At 43.6% G+C, this 20,012-nt stretch overlaps 1 protein-coding gene and 1 long non-coding RNA gene across 3 annotated transcripts in view; both read left to right on the top strand.

Moving 5' to 3' along the window:
- The first annotated feature begins 6,814 nt into the window (after positions 1-6,814).
- Positions 6,815-10,782, top strand: LOC109297402. The gene is made up of 2 exons (XR_002097305.1): positions 6,815-8,862; positions 9,872-10,782. It is a non-coding gene; the product is annotated as an uncharacterized LOC109297402 (long non-coding RNA).
- A 3,070-nt stretch (positions 10,783-13,852) lies between these two features.
- The window catches only part of HOOK3 (hook microtubule tethering protein 3), a 132,073-nt gene continuing 125,913 nt past the window's right edge, over positions 13,853-20,012 (top strand). For both annotated transcript variants that reach the window (XM_019517128.1, XM_019517127.1), the window contains exon 1: positions 13,853-13,934. In XM_019517128.1, coding sequence (XP_019372673.1) covers positions 13,912-13,934 — 23 coding nt within the window. In that variant the 5' untranslated portion in view covers positions 13,853-13,911. The remainder of the gene's footprint in view (positions 13,935-20,012) is intronic.

Genomic DNA, 20,012 nt, shown 5'->3' with positions numbered 1-20,012 from the left:
GCGCTCGCGGCCCCCCACAGCCAGGCCGGCGGCGGCCCGCGCTCCCCGGCCCCGCGCTGGGGGGGCCGGCAATCCCCCCGTCATTGTCCCGTGCTTGGGCGGCTTGTGACTCCCTTCCCGGGGAGCCGGCCCTCGGCTTCTCCTGGCCTGGGCGCTCGGCCTCGCCGCTTAGCTTCGCCTTTTTAAAAAAAAGGTGCCTGGAAATGCTTTTGGCTTTTACAGCTAGGAACCTGTGTGTGCAGGCCAGGCCAGGACCCCCCGAGGGAGCATGGACAGTCGCACATCTGTCAAATCAGCCTTCTGCACACTTGCACTTGGCCTCTTTCCCTGGGATGGTCCTGCTTGCCTTGCGCTGCTCCCGAGCCACAGAAACCAGCTAGAATCCACTGGCTGCTTAATCTGGGTTTACAGCCGTTTTGCTTTCCCTCCAACCCGTGTAATAGTTGGAGCAAACCACGAAACTGCCCTTCCGCTTTGGATAATTCATTTAGTTCTCGGCACTCGCAGGTTAATTTTTTGGGTCGGTGCTTTATTTTCTCACGAATAAGTGAACAAGGCTGCCAGGTAGACCTCCCCAGTATGGAACTGTGGAATGTGGCCATCGTGGTTGTAGAGAAATCCTGCTGCACTTAAAAAATGTGGTTGTCTGTGAAACTTCGGAGACAGACTGAGCAGTAATGGGTTCTGAAATGAGCAATGAGGTCACTGACTCTTCTCAGAAAACCCTGTTCTCCCTTGCCCCACCCACATCCTCAGCTGGGACAGACCCAGGAGCTCTGTGACAGCATTGCGTGCATGTGCAGAGGGACGGGATGTACCAAGGGCTGGTTGGGAGAGGATTGTGTGTTATGTGTTGGGGAGACCATGCCCATGTCCGGGGGAAGGGTGTGGGATCAATAGTCCAGTCTCTTACTTTCTCCCTCAACCCCTACGTATCCTTGCTAATGCTCCTGTCCTCTTTTGCAAAGCTACTTGACCCTCCTCTCACTCCATCTGTTCTGGTGTTGAATGCTACAAGGAATCAGGACAGGAGAGGAGAGTTGGGACCTAGGGAAGAGCAGGTATCTGTACGTGTCTGGGGAAAGAAAGGCACTGCATTGTGGAGATGGTGAAGTTAAAGGGCTTGCTGTGAAGTTAAAAAATCAGTGCTGTGAGGGCTTGCAAGACAATGGCAAATAGAGACCAGTGCTTGAATGCACTCTCTGTACTTTAAGGACTGCATTAAGCTTGAAACTGAAGCAGCAGTGCCCCAGGGACCTACCTGCTCAAGCATGGATGCTTAAAATGGTATGTGGCTGTGGAACTTCAGAGGCAACTAGCTGTTTGGAAACACATAACCCACCAAAAATCTTTCTGGCATGACTACCATTGAGTCATTGCAACCAGTGGTATTATAGCATGCAGCTGGGTGTTGGGGGAGGGAAATTAAGTTGCCTCTAATACCATGGTGAACCCCGGTTAAAAGTCACCTGACCTATTTACACTAGTCTGTCTAAGCCTAACACTTTGATACAATTGCTAATAATTTAGATTATTTGCAACCTAAATCCTTAAATTGTAGCCAGTGCATGAAAACCTCTATTACTGTCTTGTAAGAGAATATGGAACTAAGAAAGATCTGATACGGAGTTTTTTAAAAATGTGGGACTCTCGGATATTAAAGTGGATGGTAAGTCGAAGAAATTTTACAAACTATATGACGAATAGCTGTAGAATTCATACAGCTCATGCTTAGTGAGGTAAATGCTCCAGGATCTACAATTTTTTCCTATTGCCTTTTCTATATGCAAATGTTTTACTCAGTGTGTCTAGTATCAATAGACTGTTGGAAGACTTTTTTTTTAAAAACTTAAAAAATAACTCATTGTTTGGCAGAGGAAGACAAGAGTCATTGAAAACTAATAAAACTTGTTTTTTAACTGTTGTTACTTGGCAACTTCAGTGATTTAGTGGTACCTGAAGACAAAGTCTGGAGTACCAGCTAGAACAGGGCTGGGCATAATATGGCCTGTGGAGCAATTTTGCCCAGCCTGTGGTGGGTCCCTTGGCCTTCCTGGGCAGCATTGGGGCACCCCCATCCTGTGCCAGCCCACAGTTCACCCAGGGATGCCCATGTGGTGGTGGCAGCCCCTAGCCCGGCTGGTTTAGCATGGGGCAGAGCAGCACAGAGCAGAGTGGCATCGGGGTAGTGGCAGGAGCCCCAGTGAGGGTGCTGCCCCGGGGGCCGGTTTCCATGAAGACTGCGTGGTCAGGTGGGGAGCTGCATCCTGGGCTGGAGGCAGGTCTCCGTAGAGACTGGACCCTGGATGCAATGCCCTCGCCAGTGTTTCTGCTGCTGTCCCTACACTTCTCTGAGTCAGGAGGGCTGGGGCCTGCAGCCACTGCACAGGCATCCCTGGGTGAGCTACAGGCTGGCATAGGACAGGGATGCCCCAGTGCAACCTGCCTCCCCCAGCCTCAGCCTGGTCCTGGCCACTACACGTGGCAGGGGGTGTGGAGTCACCCCCTGGCCCCTCTCATTTTCCCCACCTCTGGGGTTTGTGCCCCAGGCTGGAGGAAGAGGGAGGGAGGATTCTTCCTGAGCCTCCTCCACAGGGCATGCAGCCCTCCTCTCTCCTTTGTGGGTGCTGTGGCCCCCCATCAAGGCCCAGCAGCAGTTTCCAGCCCTGCCCCAGCCTGGTACTGTCACCACCCCAAGATCCCAGTCCCAGTCCTGGATGCTGCTTCAGGGAGTTGCATGGAAGCTGTATGCAGGCTGGTGGGGAGCTGCGTCCAGGTCCAGGGTCAGGATTGTTGGCTGGGCTGGGGCAGAGCTGACATCTGCTCCCTGTGTGCTCCACCCATAGAATTTGCACCCGTTGCAGGGGTGTGCGGGCAACAGATTGTGGCTCTGACCCAGCCCCTCTGTCACCACCTCGTGACCCCGCTCTGATTCCAGCTTTGCCTGCCCCTCTGACTCCTGAGCACTGCTGCCCAGGGATGTTCTACATGGGGAGTTTTGGTGAGTTGTTGCAGAGGAGGGGTTCTGACCCAGCCTGCAACATCTCACCGAAACGGCCTATGTGGCCCTTGGGTCTAAATAATTGGGCCCCTGAGCTAGAAGCTATATCCGTGCCATTTTTCAACTTGTTTTCTGCAGAGACCAGATTTGTTCAGTAAAAGAAGGAAACTTTTGTTACCCTTGGAAAGCATTTATTTTCAATTTCTTTGCAAACCAGAGTAATTTTGCTTGAACCTCCTCCACCCTAAAACAGAAAACAAAATAAAACTAAGTCTGGGACAAAGAAGTGTCCTGGAAATATGAACCTGAAAGGTGAACATTGGACAAACGTAAAAGCCCTGGAAAAAAAAATCTTTTAAAATGGAAATGCTTGACTACTATTACTTCTCCTCCATGACATTGTTAATATGGGAGAGTCATGTGCTTAGCCATATGACTGTAGGACCATTTTTAGATAGCTTAATCCTTGATTCTGCAACTCCCCTTGTGTAGGGATCCTTAATCCCACTGCAGGAAAGAGCTGTAAAGAAGGAACAAGTAGTGTTCCTCAAATATTCCATGGGCAGAAAGTACAGGTACACCACCCGATCTAGGATGGCAGTCATGAAACTGGCTTCCTTTTTTTTGGTCGTTATCAGAAATACTTGTAAATAGTTCTTAAATAGCGTTATGGTGAGTCAAAACATTTTGTTTACATTCATGTCTCTCAGCTGAATGTGTGGCTTCCTTGGCTGTTCTAACCATTTAAAATTTTTGTGTATGAGGGTGGTTTTGAAACAGACTCAGTGGTTCTGACTGGCTAGTCTCAGTTTGCCCCACCTGGTTTTAAAAATCAGCTTAGCTGAATTCGTTTTAAAATCCTCTATGCTGAGAGATATTTTCCCAAAACTGTAAAAGAAACCACAAAGTTAGTTGATTTACAGTGAAACAGTTTTTTTTTTTTAAATCTTAGTTGCTGTCGCTATCTGACTTTCTCCAAGCTCTGTAGTGGCTCTCAGGAGCTATGGTTGCTCATTCTGGATTTCAAAAGAATTATTTTAGCTACTGTTTAGAGAAAACTAAACTATTTGAGATTTGCTTTCTTGAGAGAATTTGACTTTTAAAAACTGGTTTAACCTCCCAGAACACTGGTAAATCACATCCACACAGAAGTGCTTCATCCAGTTTGCTAGAGATTGAATGAGACAATACAAGGCTTTCCACAGATTTCAGAACCTGTTCAGCCTAAAATAATTTTCTATTAACATGGATACAGGCAAGCTGAAGCTGCTCCTCCCCTTGCTAACCTGCAGTGCCGACATCCTGTTTTATTGTGTGACATCCCTTGAGGTTTTTACTTTCTAAGACTTAGACCTTTGCGTTTGGTAGCTTTAAAGGGGGGACAAATTGTGTACCTTTAATTTTGTCGTCTTTGAAACTCTCATACACTTACCTGCCCTCAGAACTTGGGGTCCTGGTATGGATTGGGTATTGGTAGGAAGAGCTTTGGCTTCCTGCACTTCTGGGAGCTGAACAAGAAGTTTCTGGAGGAAGCCAGGAGAACAGCAAGTAGAACAGGAAAGGAGAGGCGGGAGACTGGTGCTCAGCTTCTCAGAACTAGTCTTTTATTTATTTATTTATTTATTTATTTTTAAGGAGAATTTTTCATGTTCCAATCCAAATCAGCCAAATCAATTCCAAATCCATGAGTCAGTCAAAAACCATAAGTGGCCCTACTACCAGCAAACATCCTCCACCCCACCTGGGACTTCAAATGGTTCCAAATCCTTTGGCAGGTATCCTACGTGTAGGCCCAAGCCTGGAGGCTTGGGGTTCGGATGCTGAACCCAGGTTTTGCTTGCCCTCAGCTGTAAGGCCCCAGGGGCAAGCTAGGGAGAAGTCTCCCATTTCCATAAATTGGGTGTAAAGCCAAGATCTTCCCACAGGCAGTGATCGTGGGAGAGTAACTATATGTTACCTTCAAGGGTACTGCCCCATGCCAGAAAAGCGGTTATCCCCAGGTGTGACTAGGAAAACTGCCTTAGTGGTCACAGTATTTCCCCTGCCAGCTTCTCAGAACTAGTACAGGAGACCCTTGCCATTTATGGGGGATATGTTTCGCGAATGGTGAAATCCACGAATAAGGCACTATGTTCGTGAATGCCATCTGCGTTCATGAACTCAGTGCCCCTGGCAGCTGCAGTGGGGCACGGCTGTGCTGGCAATGGCGGGAGCACGGTGGTGGCAAGCATGTAGGTCCTGAGGAGCTCCTGTAAGTGTATGTAGATGCAGGTTTGGCATTTGCAAATATTTGAAACCGCAAATGCTGAACCCATGAATAGTGAGGGTTTCCTGTAATTCTGAGTCAGCAGAGGACTCTAGTTTGTCGCTTGCTGGGAAGCAGTGCTGCCTTCTGGAACCATCCAGTATCCATCCCCTCTGAGAAAGTGCTAGCTACTATGGGATAAGATGCACTGGTGGATCCAGGATTACAGCCCTTTCATGGCTGTCATGGATGTCAGTGAGTTCTCTGATCTTACCTGCAAGTCAGTGCAGCTTCTGTCAGAGCTCTGCAAGTGCCATGAGCACTGTGAGCTACCTAGCTGATTGGTGCAGGCTCTGGCTGGAGCCCCTGCCCTCACAGGGCTCTGGGGTCTGAGGGGTGAATGCCACTGACATTTGCCCTCCATTCCTGTGTCCCTGCCCCTCCCCCCATCCCAGCTGTATTTGGCAGCAGGGGAAAGGAGGGGATGAACAGCTGTGGCATGCAAATCTCTCATTTCATACAGCTAAGGAGCCCAGGGGTTGAGTGTTAATTTTGCTCTCTTTTCCTTTGCTTCTGAATTCAGCTTTGGGGGAGAGCATGGGGAAGCAAACAGGGGCAGGGGCACTCTTCCTTCTCTGGTCGTGCACCGCACAACTAGAGAGAGGCAGCTGCACTGCTGCACCCTCCTGGATCTGACCCAAATAAGTGCCCAGACAGTGTTGCAGCCACAGCAGTTAAAAACAGTACAAGTGTTGACCTGGGGCAGATCTCCAACCATTCTTAATCTGATTCAGTATATCTGGCTTGGATGTGCATTTACCTTTCTGATTTTAATTTTTTTCAGTACATCTGATTCAACTACAGACTTCATTTCTCTGCTGTAGGTGCAGCATCAGAAATGCCTTTGGCTTAAAGTCTGTGTTGAGTTGTTTTTTGACTTAATACCTCAGGTCTTTTCAATCATGTTAGGTGGTAGCTTCCTTATAATGTAGTTCCAGTATAACCATATCTGAAATTGTAGGGTGCTATATCTTCAGGGCATAATTTCACAAATCAGTATTTTTTTTAAATAAGGGATTGGCCTCTTTGACTCCTGCAGTTTTAAACAACGTTAGCTAGTTGTCTATAGTAAGTCTCCAGTGATATTAGGACAGAGAGAAAGGAGTTACTAATGGTAACTTGTAGTTTCTCATATATTGCCTCACACAGCTACATTTTTCCTTTTCCTTCCTTCTGCCATGGAAGTTCACTATAAGGTAGTGTTTCTGCAGGTAGAGAGAAACTATGGATATTTATAGGAGTTGAGATATTTATGTCCAGTTGTAGCATTATCGATTTCTGTGGTATGTACATTCCTGTAGGTACCATTGCAGATTCATAGTCTCTATTCTAGCACCCCCCATTTTATGGTGCTTCTGGCGCTTTTGGTTGTACCAGTCCCCAGCATTCTCCGTGGATGGTGTGAATTCTTCCTGGTTGCTTTGCCTGTGTGGTTAATTTGTATCCATGTCATCAGTGTTGTTAACATTTATTATACTTGAGGGTTCTCAGCCTGTTCTTGTCATTAATGAAAATGCACACAGCTGCTATTTTTTACTTGAAAAATTACGTGTTTATACACTTGTCAGAGAACTTGCACAAATTGGGTATTTCAGATTCGTGCCACCAAAGCCACCTTATGGACTTTTCGGAACTCTTTACTCCACCTGTCACTGAAAGCAGCATTTTTTGTTGCAGTTACAGCTGTGAGAAAATTGAGTTGCAGGCTTCAACTGTAGCTCCTAACTTTATGGCATTTGACAAGGATGCTCTGCGCATTCTCATCCAGGTTTTGGGTTTTTTTGCATCTAAATAACATTTGAGTCCTGTCTGAAAACGGATTATTAGTCTTCAAGTTTTATTCTCAAAACCTCATTCCAGCTTCTATATTGTAGAAGTTAAAAGGGCCTTGAGGCTTGAAAATAAACTAGATTATTCATTGGAGCATGTGCTTTGTCTGCATTGTCAGTCTTTGTTTGCTTTCCTATGGTTATTCAATTTCCCATGGCTTGTCTCTGCAATAATTCCATACTATTAATCTTCTGGTCTAGTAGCTGGGTTTTGTCACATGTTTACTGAGAACTACTATGCCATCTAGATCTAATTTGAAGAACAGTTCTATCATTTTTGTTTTAATTAAAACTTCTCAGCTCATCATCTTTTGGTTTGCACTGTTTACTAGACTTCCACAAGTAAAAACATGAAGCAGCTAGGATGTGTAGCAGTAACTCTGATTCTTCAAACTGTTACATCTGTGGGTTCAGATTATACAGTCACTTCCACTTATCCAGACTTGTAAAGACCTTGGGGGCCAGCAAAGTGAACTGAGGCGGTTCTTCTTATATAACCTCAACTGGAGTTCCACAGTGTTGGGAGAGGTGGGGGGAAATGGTTGTGTCCTGCAAGATTATAAATGGTCAGAGGTCATGTTCTAGTAGAATGTTATTGGTAAATGCTATTTAAGGAAAAAGAATCATCAAAAGGAATGGGTAAGGGCAGTTAATAAATAGACAACAGTTAAAATGAGAGGTATTAGAGTAGGTGTGGCCTGTTTATTGGCTACAACTTTAACGTATGTGGTTTTTATGACATGCATGTTCTTACTGTGATTGCTCATTGTGCAGGCTGAATCCCTTAGCCTTGTTTTTTATCTTGTTTTTTCTCCTCTTAATTGTGCGGGAAGAAAGGACCTTTCTGAAACCTATGCCTCCTTCCACCACACTTACGAAACATCTTGCATCCTCCTTTGTGTTTCCCTAGTGGTTAAATATGTGCCAGGCATCTCTTGGACTAGAGGTTTTAAGCAGGTCTGAATACTAAGTCAGCCTGAAACAATTCAGCCTGCTGTAGTTAAGTTTCAATACATGGACAGTGTAATAAAAGAAGCTGCTTCATATTGTCTACTTATTCCAGTCCACAAGCACACCAGTTTAAGTGACATCACATTTCACCCCACTGCACGAAAGTTAGCTTGGCCAAGAGATTTTGCCCAAATGGTAGAACCATACATGGAGCTCAGTTATGAGCTCAGCTTGCACTGCAGGCAGCTTCTTTTGTGATTTCTGAGCATTGCAAATGTTACTGGGATGTCTTGAAAGAGGTTCTTTCATGATTGTGTTGCCTGCTATATTCATATATTTGGGCACAAATGTCACAGAATGAGGAGGAAATCCAAGCACAACTGACCAGTGGAAATAAGTGCTTTTGTGTACAATTGATCATTCAAGTGCATAGTATAAGATGGGCTTGGAAGATATGCTGCAATAAAATAAAAAGACTCAGTCACATTGTAATACCAATGACAGCATCAGAAAGTTCAAGTTTCCCGTTCTTACAAGATTCTGGGCAGAACCCTAAAATTTTGCTTCATTTACACTGATATATTTATGAACTGTTTTTTAAAAACAAAATAAAAAGTGACTTGTGGCATGATTATCTGGGAGAAGATGGGGGTCAAAGAACCTGGCTAAGTTGCCTTGGTAAGAGGATCTGTCTGCTGGATGGAGGCCTAGCTCTCAAGATGCTCTGTTTCAACATGAGGAACTAGGATCTGTGGATGACCATCTTTATGCAGCAGGTATGGAGCCAATTATTGTGAAAAATTCTGATTTGAGGCTGATTTTTCCAGACTCCAGAACTGAAAAGAATGTTTTCTCTAAATCATTAAAAAGTGAGTTCTTCTAAATTTTGCCAGTAATGTCAATAAATGGTCAGATAAGTCTTGCGTGTGGATGGAAGTGTCCACTTATTCTTCCCCCTCACTCTTCCACTTGTCATTTCCCTAAACCATAGGCTGGTAACCTTTTGTCACTGTGGGCTGCTGCTTGCAACCCAGCCCCTGTCATGGGCCTCACCTGCACTCCTAGAAGTCCACAGCAGCAGAAAGAAGAAATTGAGCACAGAAGGCAGTTAGGACCCTGGTGATGCCTTGATCTGTTATAGATCTAGCCCACAGATTGTCAACTGCTTCCCTAAACCATTTTTGCCCACAGCGCAATTCACTGTCCTTCTGTTCACTTGTAACTGTTTCCCTTTCCATATTTGACCCTTCTTTCACCCACCTTTCTCTCATTTTATTTCAGTAGACCTGTTCCTTGTAGGTGCGGGGTATTGTTTTTGTTTTTGGAGGTTGGGTTGCTTTTGTTTTGGTAATAGAGGAAGAGCTGTGGTTGGCATTTTGTGGCAGCTGACCATGGCATGCCAAATTCAACATGACAGGTGAATAAAGGGGACATTTTCTAAATGTCTCCTGAAGTGACATTGGGGGGGGGGGGGATATTTTTAATTGCAGTGAAAAAATAATACTTTCTAAGATTCCAATTTTCTGTTAAGAAATATTTCAGGCCACTGACATTATTGCATGTGGTTCTGTTCCCTGATCTAAATCAGTCTCGCTTTACTCAGTTTTGAGTGTTGTGTGACAATTGAGAATGCTTATTCTTGCCATTCTCAGCTGTCTGACTCTGGATTAATTATTGAACTGTACAAGTGAAGGGAAATAATGATTTGTGTCATTCCTTGATATTCTATGGAATGTATGAAGAACTGCTGTAGGTATTAGTTAATATGGTGATTTTCTTTTTCAGAATGTGTTGTCCAGCTGTGCGTGCCATCTAGACTCCAACTTGGAAGAAGAAAATCTGAGATTATCAAATCACAGAAAAATGGGAACTGAGAATTTGAATGAATTCGCAACTTTGAGGAATAAAACATGAGGGCAACCTTGGACATACCCGAGACCAGAAACAGTTCTGGCAGGAGAACAAAGAACTTCCTGGAAAAATACATCTCTTAGGAATGGACAGAGGGCCGAGTTCCAGCTGCTGTTGTTAAAGTCCACTTAAAGGCACAGAGGAAGCTGGCTGCTGCTTCATCTCCACAGTTGGACCCTGCTCCTCCGCTGCCCCACACTGGCTACTATTATGTCCTCAACAAAGTGCAGGATACAAATTTTTGGATTGAGTTGCTCTTCAGCTCACTCTTGAGCATTCTCCATATTCTCTATTTTGGGAGTTGGCAAACTATAGCCTGCAAAGAAATCCAATCCAGCACAGGGGATTGATCTCATGAAGCTGCCCTGTGCTGCCTCTGTTCCTCAGTGCTCACTTTATTTGCAGAGGTTGCTATTTTGCATTGTCTCAGTTTACCCTTGTTGCAGAAGTGCTGGGAATCTGGCAGCCAGCTGCTTTGAGGAAGGGAAGGGTAGAGACTTCCAGCCCTCAGTGATGTCCAGACAAAAGATTTTTTCATCTCCGTTCTGTTTCTAAAGAGGGAAAGTTATTTCTGCAACTGGATGCTTATAATCTTTTTTTTTTTAAATGGCTTTGTGTTTTTGTGGATCAGTGATGTTTAATATAAAAAGATACTGTATTTATTGTAACAAATCAATAAAGCTTAATAGCATAAACTGTGCCAACCTAAAAAAAGTTGCGTTATCTCTTTCTTTATTGCTCGCTGTACAAAGTTATACTAAAAAAATTAAAATTCAAACAAAGCATGCAAGTCTGTGGGTGTTCTCTCTTTCTGATCTTTGCAATCTACCAACTATAGGTAATAGTATTCTTTGTTGCAACCACATGCATGTTCTGCTGAAGAATATATAGAAAGCAGACTCATTGTCTGAACTACCCTAGTTCTTGGTAAATATTTTATCATTCTTTTTGCTTGCAAGGAGGTATGCAAGCCATGGAGTTGTCAGCAACCTGTGTCCTGCTGTCAGTACCCAGAAGCACTCTTCACCCTGCATTTAGGTAGCCAGAGAGAGATTTCATGAATGAAAGTATAGGAGGGGGGTAAAGTTGTCATAAACATTAGGGATGGAAGGGACCTTGCATGATTGGATCCAGCCCCCTGCCCAAGAAGCAGGAAGTCAATTGGGGTCAAATGATCCCAGCAAGACAGGCATCTAAGTGTTTCTTAAAAGTGTCCAGAGTAGGTGGTTGCACCACTTCTGGGGGAAGTCTATTCCAGGCTCTGAGGACTCTGATGGTAAAGAAGTTTTTCCTTATGTCCAGTCTAAAACGGTCTTCCAGCAGTTTGTGATCATTAGACTTTGTCTTCCCTTGGGGTGCCCTGGTGAACAGATGTTTTCCCAGTTTCTGATGCACACCTCCTATATACTTACAGGCTGAACACCAAGTCCCCCCTGAACCTTTGCTTCTCCAGCCTGAAGAGCCCTATGCCTCTCAGCGTCTTCTCATAAGGCCTGCTCTCTTGTCCTTTGATCATGTACATGCCTCTCTTATGGACTCTCTTGAGCTTCTCCACATCCTTTCTAAAGTGTGGAGCCCAGCATTAGATGCATTTCTCCAGCTGTGGCCACACCAAAGCCAAGTGAGGTGGGAGGATGACATCTTGGGTCTTGCCTGAGATGCTTCAGTAGATGCAAGGCAGAGTTTTATTTGCTTTGCTGGCTGCGGCATCTCGGTGGCTCATGTTCATCTTGTGGTCAATCATGACCCCCAAGTCTCTTTTGGTTGTGGTGCTAGTGAGTGTAGCACTGCTGAGTCTATAAGTATGATGTTCACCAGGGCACCCTAAGGGAAGACAAGGTCTAATGGTTACAAACTGCTGGAAGACAGTTTTAGCATGGTCATAAGGAACAACTTCTTTACTGTCTGAGCCTCCACAGTATGGAATAGACTCCTTTCACAAGTGGTGCCAGCAAATACTCTAGATACCTTTTAAGAAATGCTTGGATGATTATCTTGCTGGGGTGATCTGAGCCCAGCTGACCTCTTGTCCCTTGGGCAGGGGGGTGGACCCAATGATCTCGTGAGGTCCCTTCCAGCCTTAATGCCTTTGAAATCTATGAGTTCCTGGGTCTTGCTTGAGATGCACCGGTAGATGCAAGCCAGAGTTTTGTTCACTTTGCTGGCTGCAGCATTGCATTGGTGGGGCTCATGTTCTCATCTTGTGGTCAGTCATGACCCCCAAGTCGCTTTCAGTCATGCTAATGAGTGTAGCGCTGCTGAGCCTATAAGTACGATGTGGGTTTTTTCTCCCGAGGTGGAGCACCTTGCATTTCTCTGTGTTGAATGCCATCAGGTTTTGATCCACCCACCTTGTGAGCCTGTCCAGGTCAGCCTGAATTGCCAGTTTGTTTTCTAGCGTGACTGCACTTCCCCATTATCCATTAATAGCAGAGTAGTTTAGCTAGCTTTTGCAGGGTGGTGGCTGCTCATATTTCTGCAGACATGCAAGTTTCTCCTCGTTGTCTGATACTGCTGTGGAATGGGAAAAGCAGCACAAAGTTCAGAACACTCCTTTTCTGCTGATTGTTCCAGCTCTTCAGAACAAATTTTCATCTGTGTTCTCTACCCATGAGCAGCACTGCATTAGATACATTTCATGCCTGAAGATGGGGTTCGCCTATTAACATACCGGGTTTTTTGGTACCTATATTGTTGCTTGATGAGCTCTGAGCCTGCTCATCCTTGCCTGTTCACAGTACTGCCACACCTTTTTCCATAGGACTCCTCCAGGTAGTATTTTCAAAAGATGTAGTAGAAGCTTTTCTTGCCAAGCAGCAAGTACAAATTAAGTATTCATCTGTACTTGTTTTCCAAAACGGTTCATGAGAGATGATGTCACCAGAGCATTTTATTTGAGATTATGAAAGATTGGCAACCCTGTTCACTGTTCTTTTAGGCTTCTGCCCCAAAGACTTGTGCTGTTTCCCAGTGCCTCTGGAAATTTCACTGGCAGTTTAGGCTAGGTACCTTAAATTTGTCCCAATATGTGCAGACCAAAGATCCACTCACCTTTTCACCTTCTGTACATTTCTGCATTAGAAACCAGCATTCATCTGCCTCGTATGATACATAGACTTGTCCATATCCTTGTCACTAGTTCTGGACCAAAGTTGCTAACTAACTTCTTTGATCTTTAAGCGTGATGGTTAAGAGACAAGGTTTTTCTTTATGTAGGCTTTCATATTAAATCTGTCATTTGTAGTAGCTGAGCACCCTACAGTAAATAGTAGTCCAGTTATATGTCTGCTAGTACTAGCAGGATTCCTCTCCCTATTCCAACCCTGGAGTATGTGTGTACATGTATAAACTGTGTAATTATGAAAAGTGAATGGGAGGTCTGGGTGGTAAGTGCTTTTTTTTTTAAACGAGGGCTTTAACATCCCTTGATAGAAACTGGCAGGGCAGATGGGGGAGGCGGATCTGGTAAAATGTTAAGGAACTTTGGAAGCTCAGGTTTCAATGACTTTAAAGTTCACTTGTGTTTATACGTCAGTAAGTATTTTTAACAGTTCCTTCCTTCGGAACCTAACTGGTCACTCATGTTTGCAGATCTTGTTTAGAACTTGTAAGAGTTGTGGTTGTAACCATGCATGATATGGCATTGCAGACATGATACGATGCAAGACAGACCAAGTCCTTGACCACTTAATGAAATTGGGAGCTTGCATTCTTTCTTCCATTAAATTCTGTATGCCGTTGTGTACCATTTACTGTTGCTTGGTAACAACTGTGTTACTTTTGAAAATGGTAGTTCTATTAAAAAACACTAGACAGAATCAGATAATTCCATTTGTTTTTGTTCCCTTCAGATCCAGACATTTAATGTTGAGGCACCATGCCAAACTGTGGAAGATTTAACGAATGGGGTTGTGATGGCCCAGGTGCTTCAGAAAATGTAAGAAAACATCTTTGTTTGTTTACTTGGTTATCTATTTATTTTTGGCATGCAGAATAGATACCTTAGAAATGTGCCTAATTCATCTAAATGTAATGTGTTTCCTTAATTCAGAATAGAGGACTGTATCAGCTTAGCTGAGTTTTGTTGTCACCTGGCTGCTGCTTTTATTTTAGAATGGAAATATGTTTTTAAGATGTGCAAAAATAGTTTGATTTCAATATAAGTAATACAGTAGTGAAAAACAGTCTATAAATGAGATTTGATCAAAATTAATGTCCACACATGATATGTTACAAGTTGTGGTGATAAATCTTGAGGTTGCTATAAGTAAGTTGCATATAATAACTTGCTGCATTAACATTCTTTTTAGTAATGTCAGTGAGGAAAGTTCAAATACTAAACAGACTTCAAAAATGATCTCATCCTCCACAGTCAGTCTCTACAGATCATGGCTGAGTCAAACTGGCAAGGTCATATGAGGAAACTTCATTCATGTACTATGATAAACAGAAAAGAACTATTAGAAACTGAGACAATCTAATATTATTCAAGGATGTAAATTCTAACAATATTAAAAAGAAGGAAAACTTCCATAATTATTCATTGTCATGCATTTTGGTGAAGATTTCAGAGCCAAATAGGGTATAAGGTGCCATACACTGATGTACCAATGTAGCTTAGCAGTAAATGTAGGGTTTTTGTTTTTTTTTTTTAAAAGAGTCTGTGTACAGTAGTATTAGCAAGGTTTGGGTGACAAGGGCTTCAGTCCCAGGTGCCCACTTGTGGGGAGTGCCTGAATAGCAACCACTACTGCAGCCAGCCCAACTCCCACAGTCTCCAACACCCATGGTGCAGGCCAGTGGTGAAGTTGGTACATGTATCTGATAGCTTGAAATGTTTTTGGATTCTGGACTGTGTTCATTTAAAGATACCATGAGATCTAATCCCCGGTCCCAACAGTTGTGCCCCCTGCCATACCACATGCACAGTAGGAGGCACAGTTGTTGGGATTGGAGATCAGATCCTGATTGTGCTCTTTCTACTTGTCAGTGCAGGGGGAGCCCGGGATCCTAATTCCATGCTCCCCCTGCAGCAGCAAATTAAAAGCTGAGCGCTCACAGATCCAGAGCCCGGTTAACAATCAGCTGATTGTTAGCTTATTCCCTGGTAACTGCACTGGGGACTGAACTGGCCCTGGTGTAGTGTGGGGCTAACAGCTAATTGTCAGCTGGGCCTTGAACCACACCAAGGCCAGTTCAAGTCCTGAGGCCAGAGCTGACAATCAGCTGATTGTTTGCCTGGCCTGGACAGGTCTGCATCCCATTCAAGACCCAGGGCAGTCCGGCCGGGGCTGACAATCATTTGTTTGTCAAAATCCCATACTGGCCAGCTTTGGCTGGGCTGCTGGAACTTTTAAACCCCATGCCCAGCAGCAGCGACCAGAACTGCCTGGTTGCAAGTTAAAAGTCCCTGGTGGGAGAAGCTCCAGGTGGGGCTGACAGTCATCTGATTGTCATTCCCAGCTACCCAGTAAATTTAAAGCTCCATACAAGTCAGCCATAAAAATGTTCAGCATTACACATATGTATTATATGTAGCACATTTTTATGGGTCATTTGCTATTTTATGGTGCCTTGAGTTGGGTGCAGCACCTTTGTAATTTATGCTGCATTTAATGTGATAATTGCAGCCTAAATATAATGTATAGATGGGGTCTTTGTAACGAACGCAACTTTAAAAAATACAAAATAATAATCTTTTTAAAATGCTTATTTTCAAGTGTATCCTATATCTCTATCCCTAGTAGAGAGAGTTCTGCTTTTCTTTTGAAACGGGACAAATACCTGAAATGTATTTAACATGTAGCCAAAACTATCTGCCTCCATAAAGACACAGCAGGCTATTATACTTTGTGACAGCAGCTGAAGAGGTACTTTCTCATGGATCTCTGCTTCACTGTGTCAGATCCTATAGAATTATAGAGTCTAGAGACGAAATATATTCCTTTTATAACAAAGAGGATACAGAATATAAGTTAATTAATAGCTGAACAAAAACGTTCTCTACCCAGATCCTCCAAGAGAGGGCTGTCCAGCTTGCTTGGTCCCACCCACCCCTGGCCAGATTTGGACCATGGAGCTCCTTGTTGGCTAGGTCCGGACCCACCTCTAGGTGTGGGGCTGATGGCTCATGTTGCTATGGGAATTAATATGACAGTCTCTTACACTGCCACTGCTGAAATGTATCCCTAACAGGGCTCCATACCCTAGAATTGAGTAGTAGGACCCACCTCTATATTTCAAGGATTTCCAGGAGCCCCACAGAGGCCAAATGACACCTGTGCTCTAAAACAAAGGTTACAAAATTAGAATTAATATTCCATTGTTCCACATGGGTAAAGGGACTTTGCCGGTCTACAGAACAGAATAAAGAGGAAGGGAACTGACACTTTGTTTTTTGACAAGAATGCTTTAAAATAGTTTCAGAAGACTTGCGATATGTAGGATCGGAATTAAGAACCAAAAAATACAAGCCTGATGGCACAAAATACAGGAAATAACACGCACATGATTAGAGGTCAAGAGAACAGGCCTTATGAGGAGAGGCTGAGAGGCATGGGACTCTTCAGCCTGGAGAAGACTAGGCTCAGGGTGTACTTGGTGGCAGCCTATAAGTATACAAGGGATGTGCATCAGGATCTGGGAAAATGTCTGTTCACCAGGGTACCTCAAGGGAAGACAGGGTCCTAACGGTAACAAACTTCTGGAAGACTGTTTTAGATTGGGCATAAGAAAACCTTCTTTACTATGCAATTCTGCAGAGTCTGGAATAGACTCTCCTCAGAAGCGGTGCAAGCACCTGCTTCGGATGCCTTCAAGAAACGCCTGGATGCTTATCTTGCTGGGGTCATCTCACCCTAGCTGACTTCCTGCTCTTTGGGCAGGGGGCTGGACCTGATGATCTCACAAGGTCCCTTCCAGCCCTAATGTCTATGAAATCTATGAAATATGTTCTTGTTCCCTAGAAATTCTAAGAAGGTCTTAATGCTGCAGACTTCCATTCTCTGGTTAGAGGAGACACTAAAGACAATACAAAGAACATGAAAATTAAAATTTGACGTACCAGACACAAACTAGCACCTTCATTCCTTTTTTTTTCTGTACCATGAAATTTAAGTGTCAGGGTTGTGGGTCTTTAAAAAAAGGAAAACACTGTAATCTAGATAATGCAATAATCTTAAAGGAACTTCCTTTCCCTTCTCACTTGTTGAAGTAGGAGGTAACAGTGGGAAGATAAATACAGAGAATATGTGATCTCAGAGAACTCTGTAAAGATTTTTAGTTTTAATTATCCTTAATTCCTGCTTTCAACATTCAAGAAAAGGACTCCATGGAGGTAAATCAACCTGTCTGGCTATTATGCTGTTTATTTAGAGACTATTGTACTGTTGACATTGTGATCAATCAGCAGTATATAAGATTATTTTCTAAATCCACTAGTTGGCTAGCCTGTTTTTGCCTAACTTTTTTGAACACAGTTAAAAATAGAGATGATAAGAATAGATTGGTATATACCAAATAAATATGAATGGCAGTGGAGGGGGAGATGTCATTCATTTTATTCATTGTATTTTTAACTTTTTGCTAGGACTTAGATTGTAGAGCGCTGCCTACAAAAATGAGCAGGAAAGTCTAGCCTGATACCATATTTACTCGCATACAACATGCCCTGGAATTTAATATGTAACTTGTTTTTTAAAGGTGGAATGAAGAATAAAGATTTTTCCAGAGTTATGGCTGCACAGAACAGGGACACAGCTTAATCTTCAGCGGGTTCACGCTCCTTTTCCTGCTTAACTAAAACTGAAGCCCTAGATCTTGCCGAAAAGTGGTCTTCGTGGTTGGATCCATGATTTTTAAAGGACCTAAAGGGGTCTCCAGGGCTGTGAAATATGAGGGGAAAGACAGGAGCAGCTGTCAGATAGCAAAATTGCCCTAAGGCAGGTTAGCTTGATTAGTGAAACATCAATACCATTAAAATGGGGGAGACTGTTGTTAATGCATGTACAATGAAGAACAAAGTCCACTGACTCCCTCAGCTGCCTAACTAGTAAAGCCACAGCTGCTGCACTGTCGAGCAGAAATCAAACCAGGGTGCTTCTATCCCAGGCAGAAAATCAGTTTCCCTGCTTAACATATTCACCCCAATTTTGGGGGTGCTAATTTTTTTGAAGGCAACTGTGTTGTATATGAAAAATACAGTATTTTGTTTCCAAGTGATTTAAGAAATCTCTTTAATAGGTGGGTCTTAAGTGAAAAGCATACAACATACAACTTGTGTTCCTGTAGTAGCTGTGGAACATTGCTTTAGTTACTTGCATGTTCCATGTCACTTTGTCCAGTTTTTTTAATGAATCATAGCTTGAATTTGCTTTACTTATGCACCCAGTGACTTGTAATGAAGGTCAGCAAAGCAACTGCAAGTTCTTTTGCCAAGCCTGGTAAAATAATTTGTGACAAATTCAATCAGGTTTGGCTCTCTTAACAGTTGCTAATTGTACTTTATTGTGCAAATATGCTAGATGTCAAATTTGTAGATATTGATATATTAGTGTTAATTTTACAGTAAACTGTTCATTCTAAGAAATATTTTGGAACAAAAAAGTTATGATGACAGGCTGATCTTGATTTTTTTTTTTTTCATGTCACTGATCAGGTATGCATTTTTTTTGGTGAAAGATAATTACATTTGCATGGGTTTTTTTTATAGTGGTGGCTGCCTTTGTGGATTCTTTCAGTTATTTGTATTATCTTAGCCAGGTGTTGCTTGTGCCTCAGAGCATGAAACCTTGGCACATGAGCCAAACACCTTATTACTATATCTGAACCAGGTGATAAGCTGATTGGGAGCCATTTGAAAGAGCTGTTTTAGAGCATGTAAAGGAAAGGAATTCTTATCAGCAATTTAAACGAACAAAAAAATCAAAACAACCAGTTAAGTTCTCCTTTTCCTCCTTCAATTCAAACAGGTGCCACAGAAAGGACTCTTAGTCAAGAGGCAGGTGGGACTGTTCAAGCAAAGGAGGGAAGTCCAGGGCTGTCTTCTCCAGTCCGCCATTCCTTCTAGATCAGCATTATAACTCCCACTCCTTTCCCAAGAAAATCAACTATTTGTGTGTGGGGGGGGAAACTGTTGCAGAAGTAGAAATGCACGACAGCAGACAGGTGGGTGCTAGCAGTCATTTAGAAGAGTTCACTAAAGTTAAAACAAAGCTTTGAACACTCCAGCAGCATCCTTGAATTCAGTAAAAGGGAAATTAGAAGTAATAGATCATTCTGGAAGGGCTAGACATTTTAAATCTGTAGGTCTAGATGCCCTCCGCCCAAGGGTGTTGAGGGAGCCGGCAGGGGTCATTGCAGAGCCCTTGGCCTGACTATATGAGCATTCGTCGTCATCTGGCCAGGTGCCAAAAGATTGGAAACTGGCTAATGTCCCAATTTTCAAGAAAGGGAGGAAGGAGGACCCAAGCAACTATAGGCCTGTAAGCCTCACTTCGGTGCTCAGGAAGATCTTGGAAAGAATCATCAAGGAGCGCATCTGTGGGGGGCCAGCTGGGGAGATCATGCTCAGGGACAATCAGCATGGGTTCATCAAAGGCAGATCCTGCCTGACCAACCTGATTGCCTTTTATGACCAGGTAACTAAATCCTTGGATGATGGTGTCGCCGTGGATGTAGTCTTTCTAGACTTTAAGAAGGCATTTGACACTCTCTCTCACCCCATCCTCATCAGTAAATTAAGCAACTGTGGCATTGATGCCTACACAGTTGGATGGGTAAAAAATTGGCTGATGGGGCGCATCCAGAGAGTAGTGGTGGACGGGTTGTACTCAACCTGGCAAGATGTGAGCAGTGGGGTACCCCAGGGCTCGGTCCTCGGGCCCGCACTGTTTAACATCTTCATCAGTGACTTGGATGAGGGGATGGAAAGCACGCAGTCCAAGTTTGCTGATGCCACTAAGATGTGGGACGAGGTGGACACACTTGAAGGGAGCAAGAGGCTGCAGTTAAATTT

This window comes from Gavialis gangeticus, unplaced genomic scaffold (genome assembly GCF_001723915.1).
Source record: "Gavialis gangeticus isolate Ggan-Ray unplaced genomic scaffold, GavGan_comp1, whole genome shotgun sequence".
NCBI lineage: Eukaryota > Metazoa > Chordata > Crocodylia > Gavialidae > Gavialis > Gavialis gangeticus.
The sequence above is the reverse complement of the archived record's forward strand: the minus strand, read 5'-3'. Positions and strand labels throughout refer to the sequence as shown.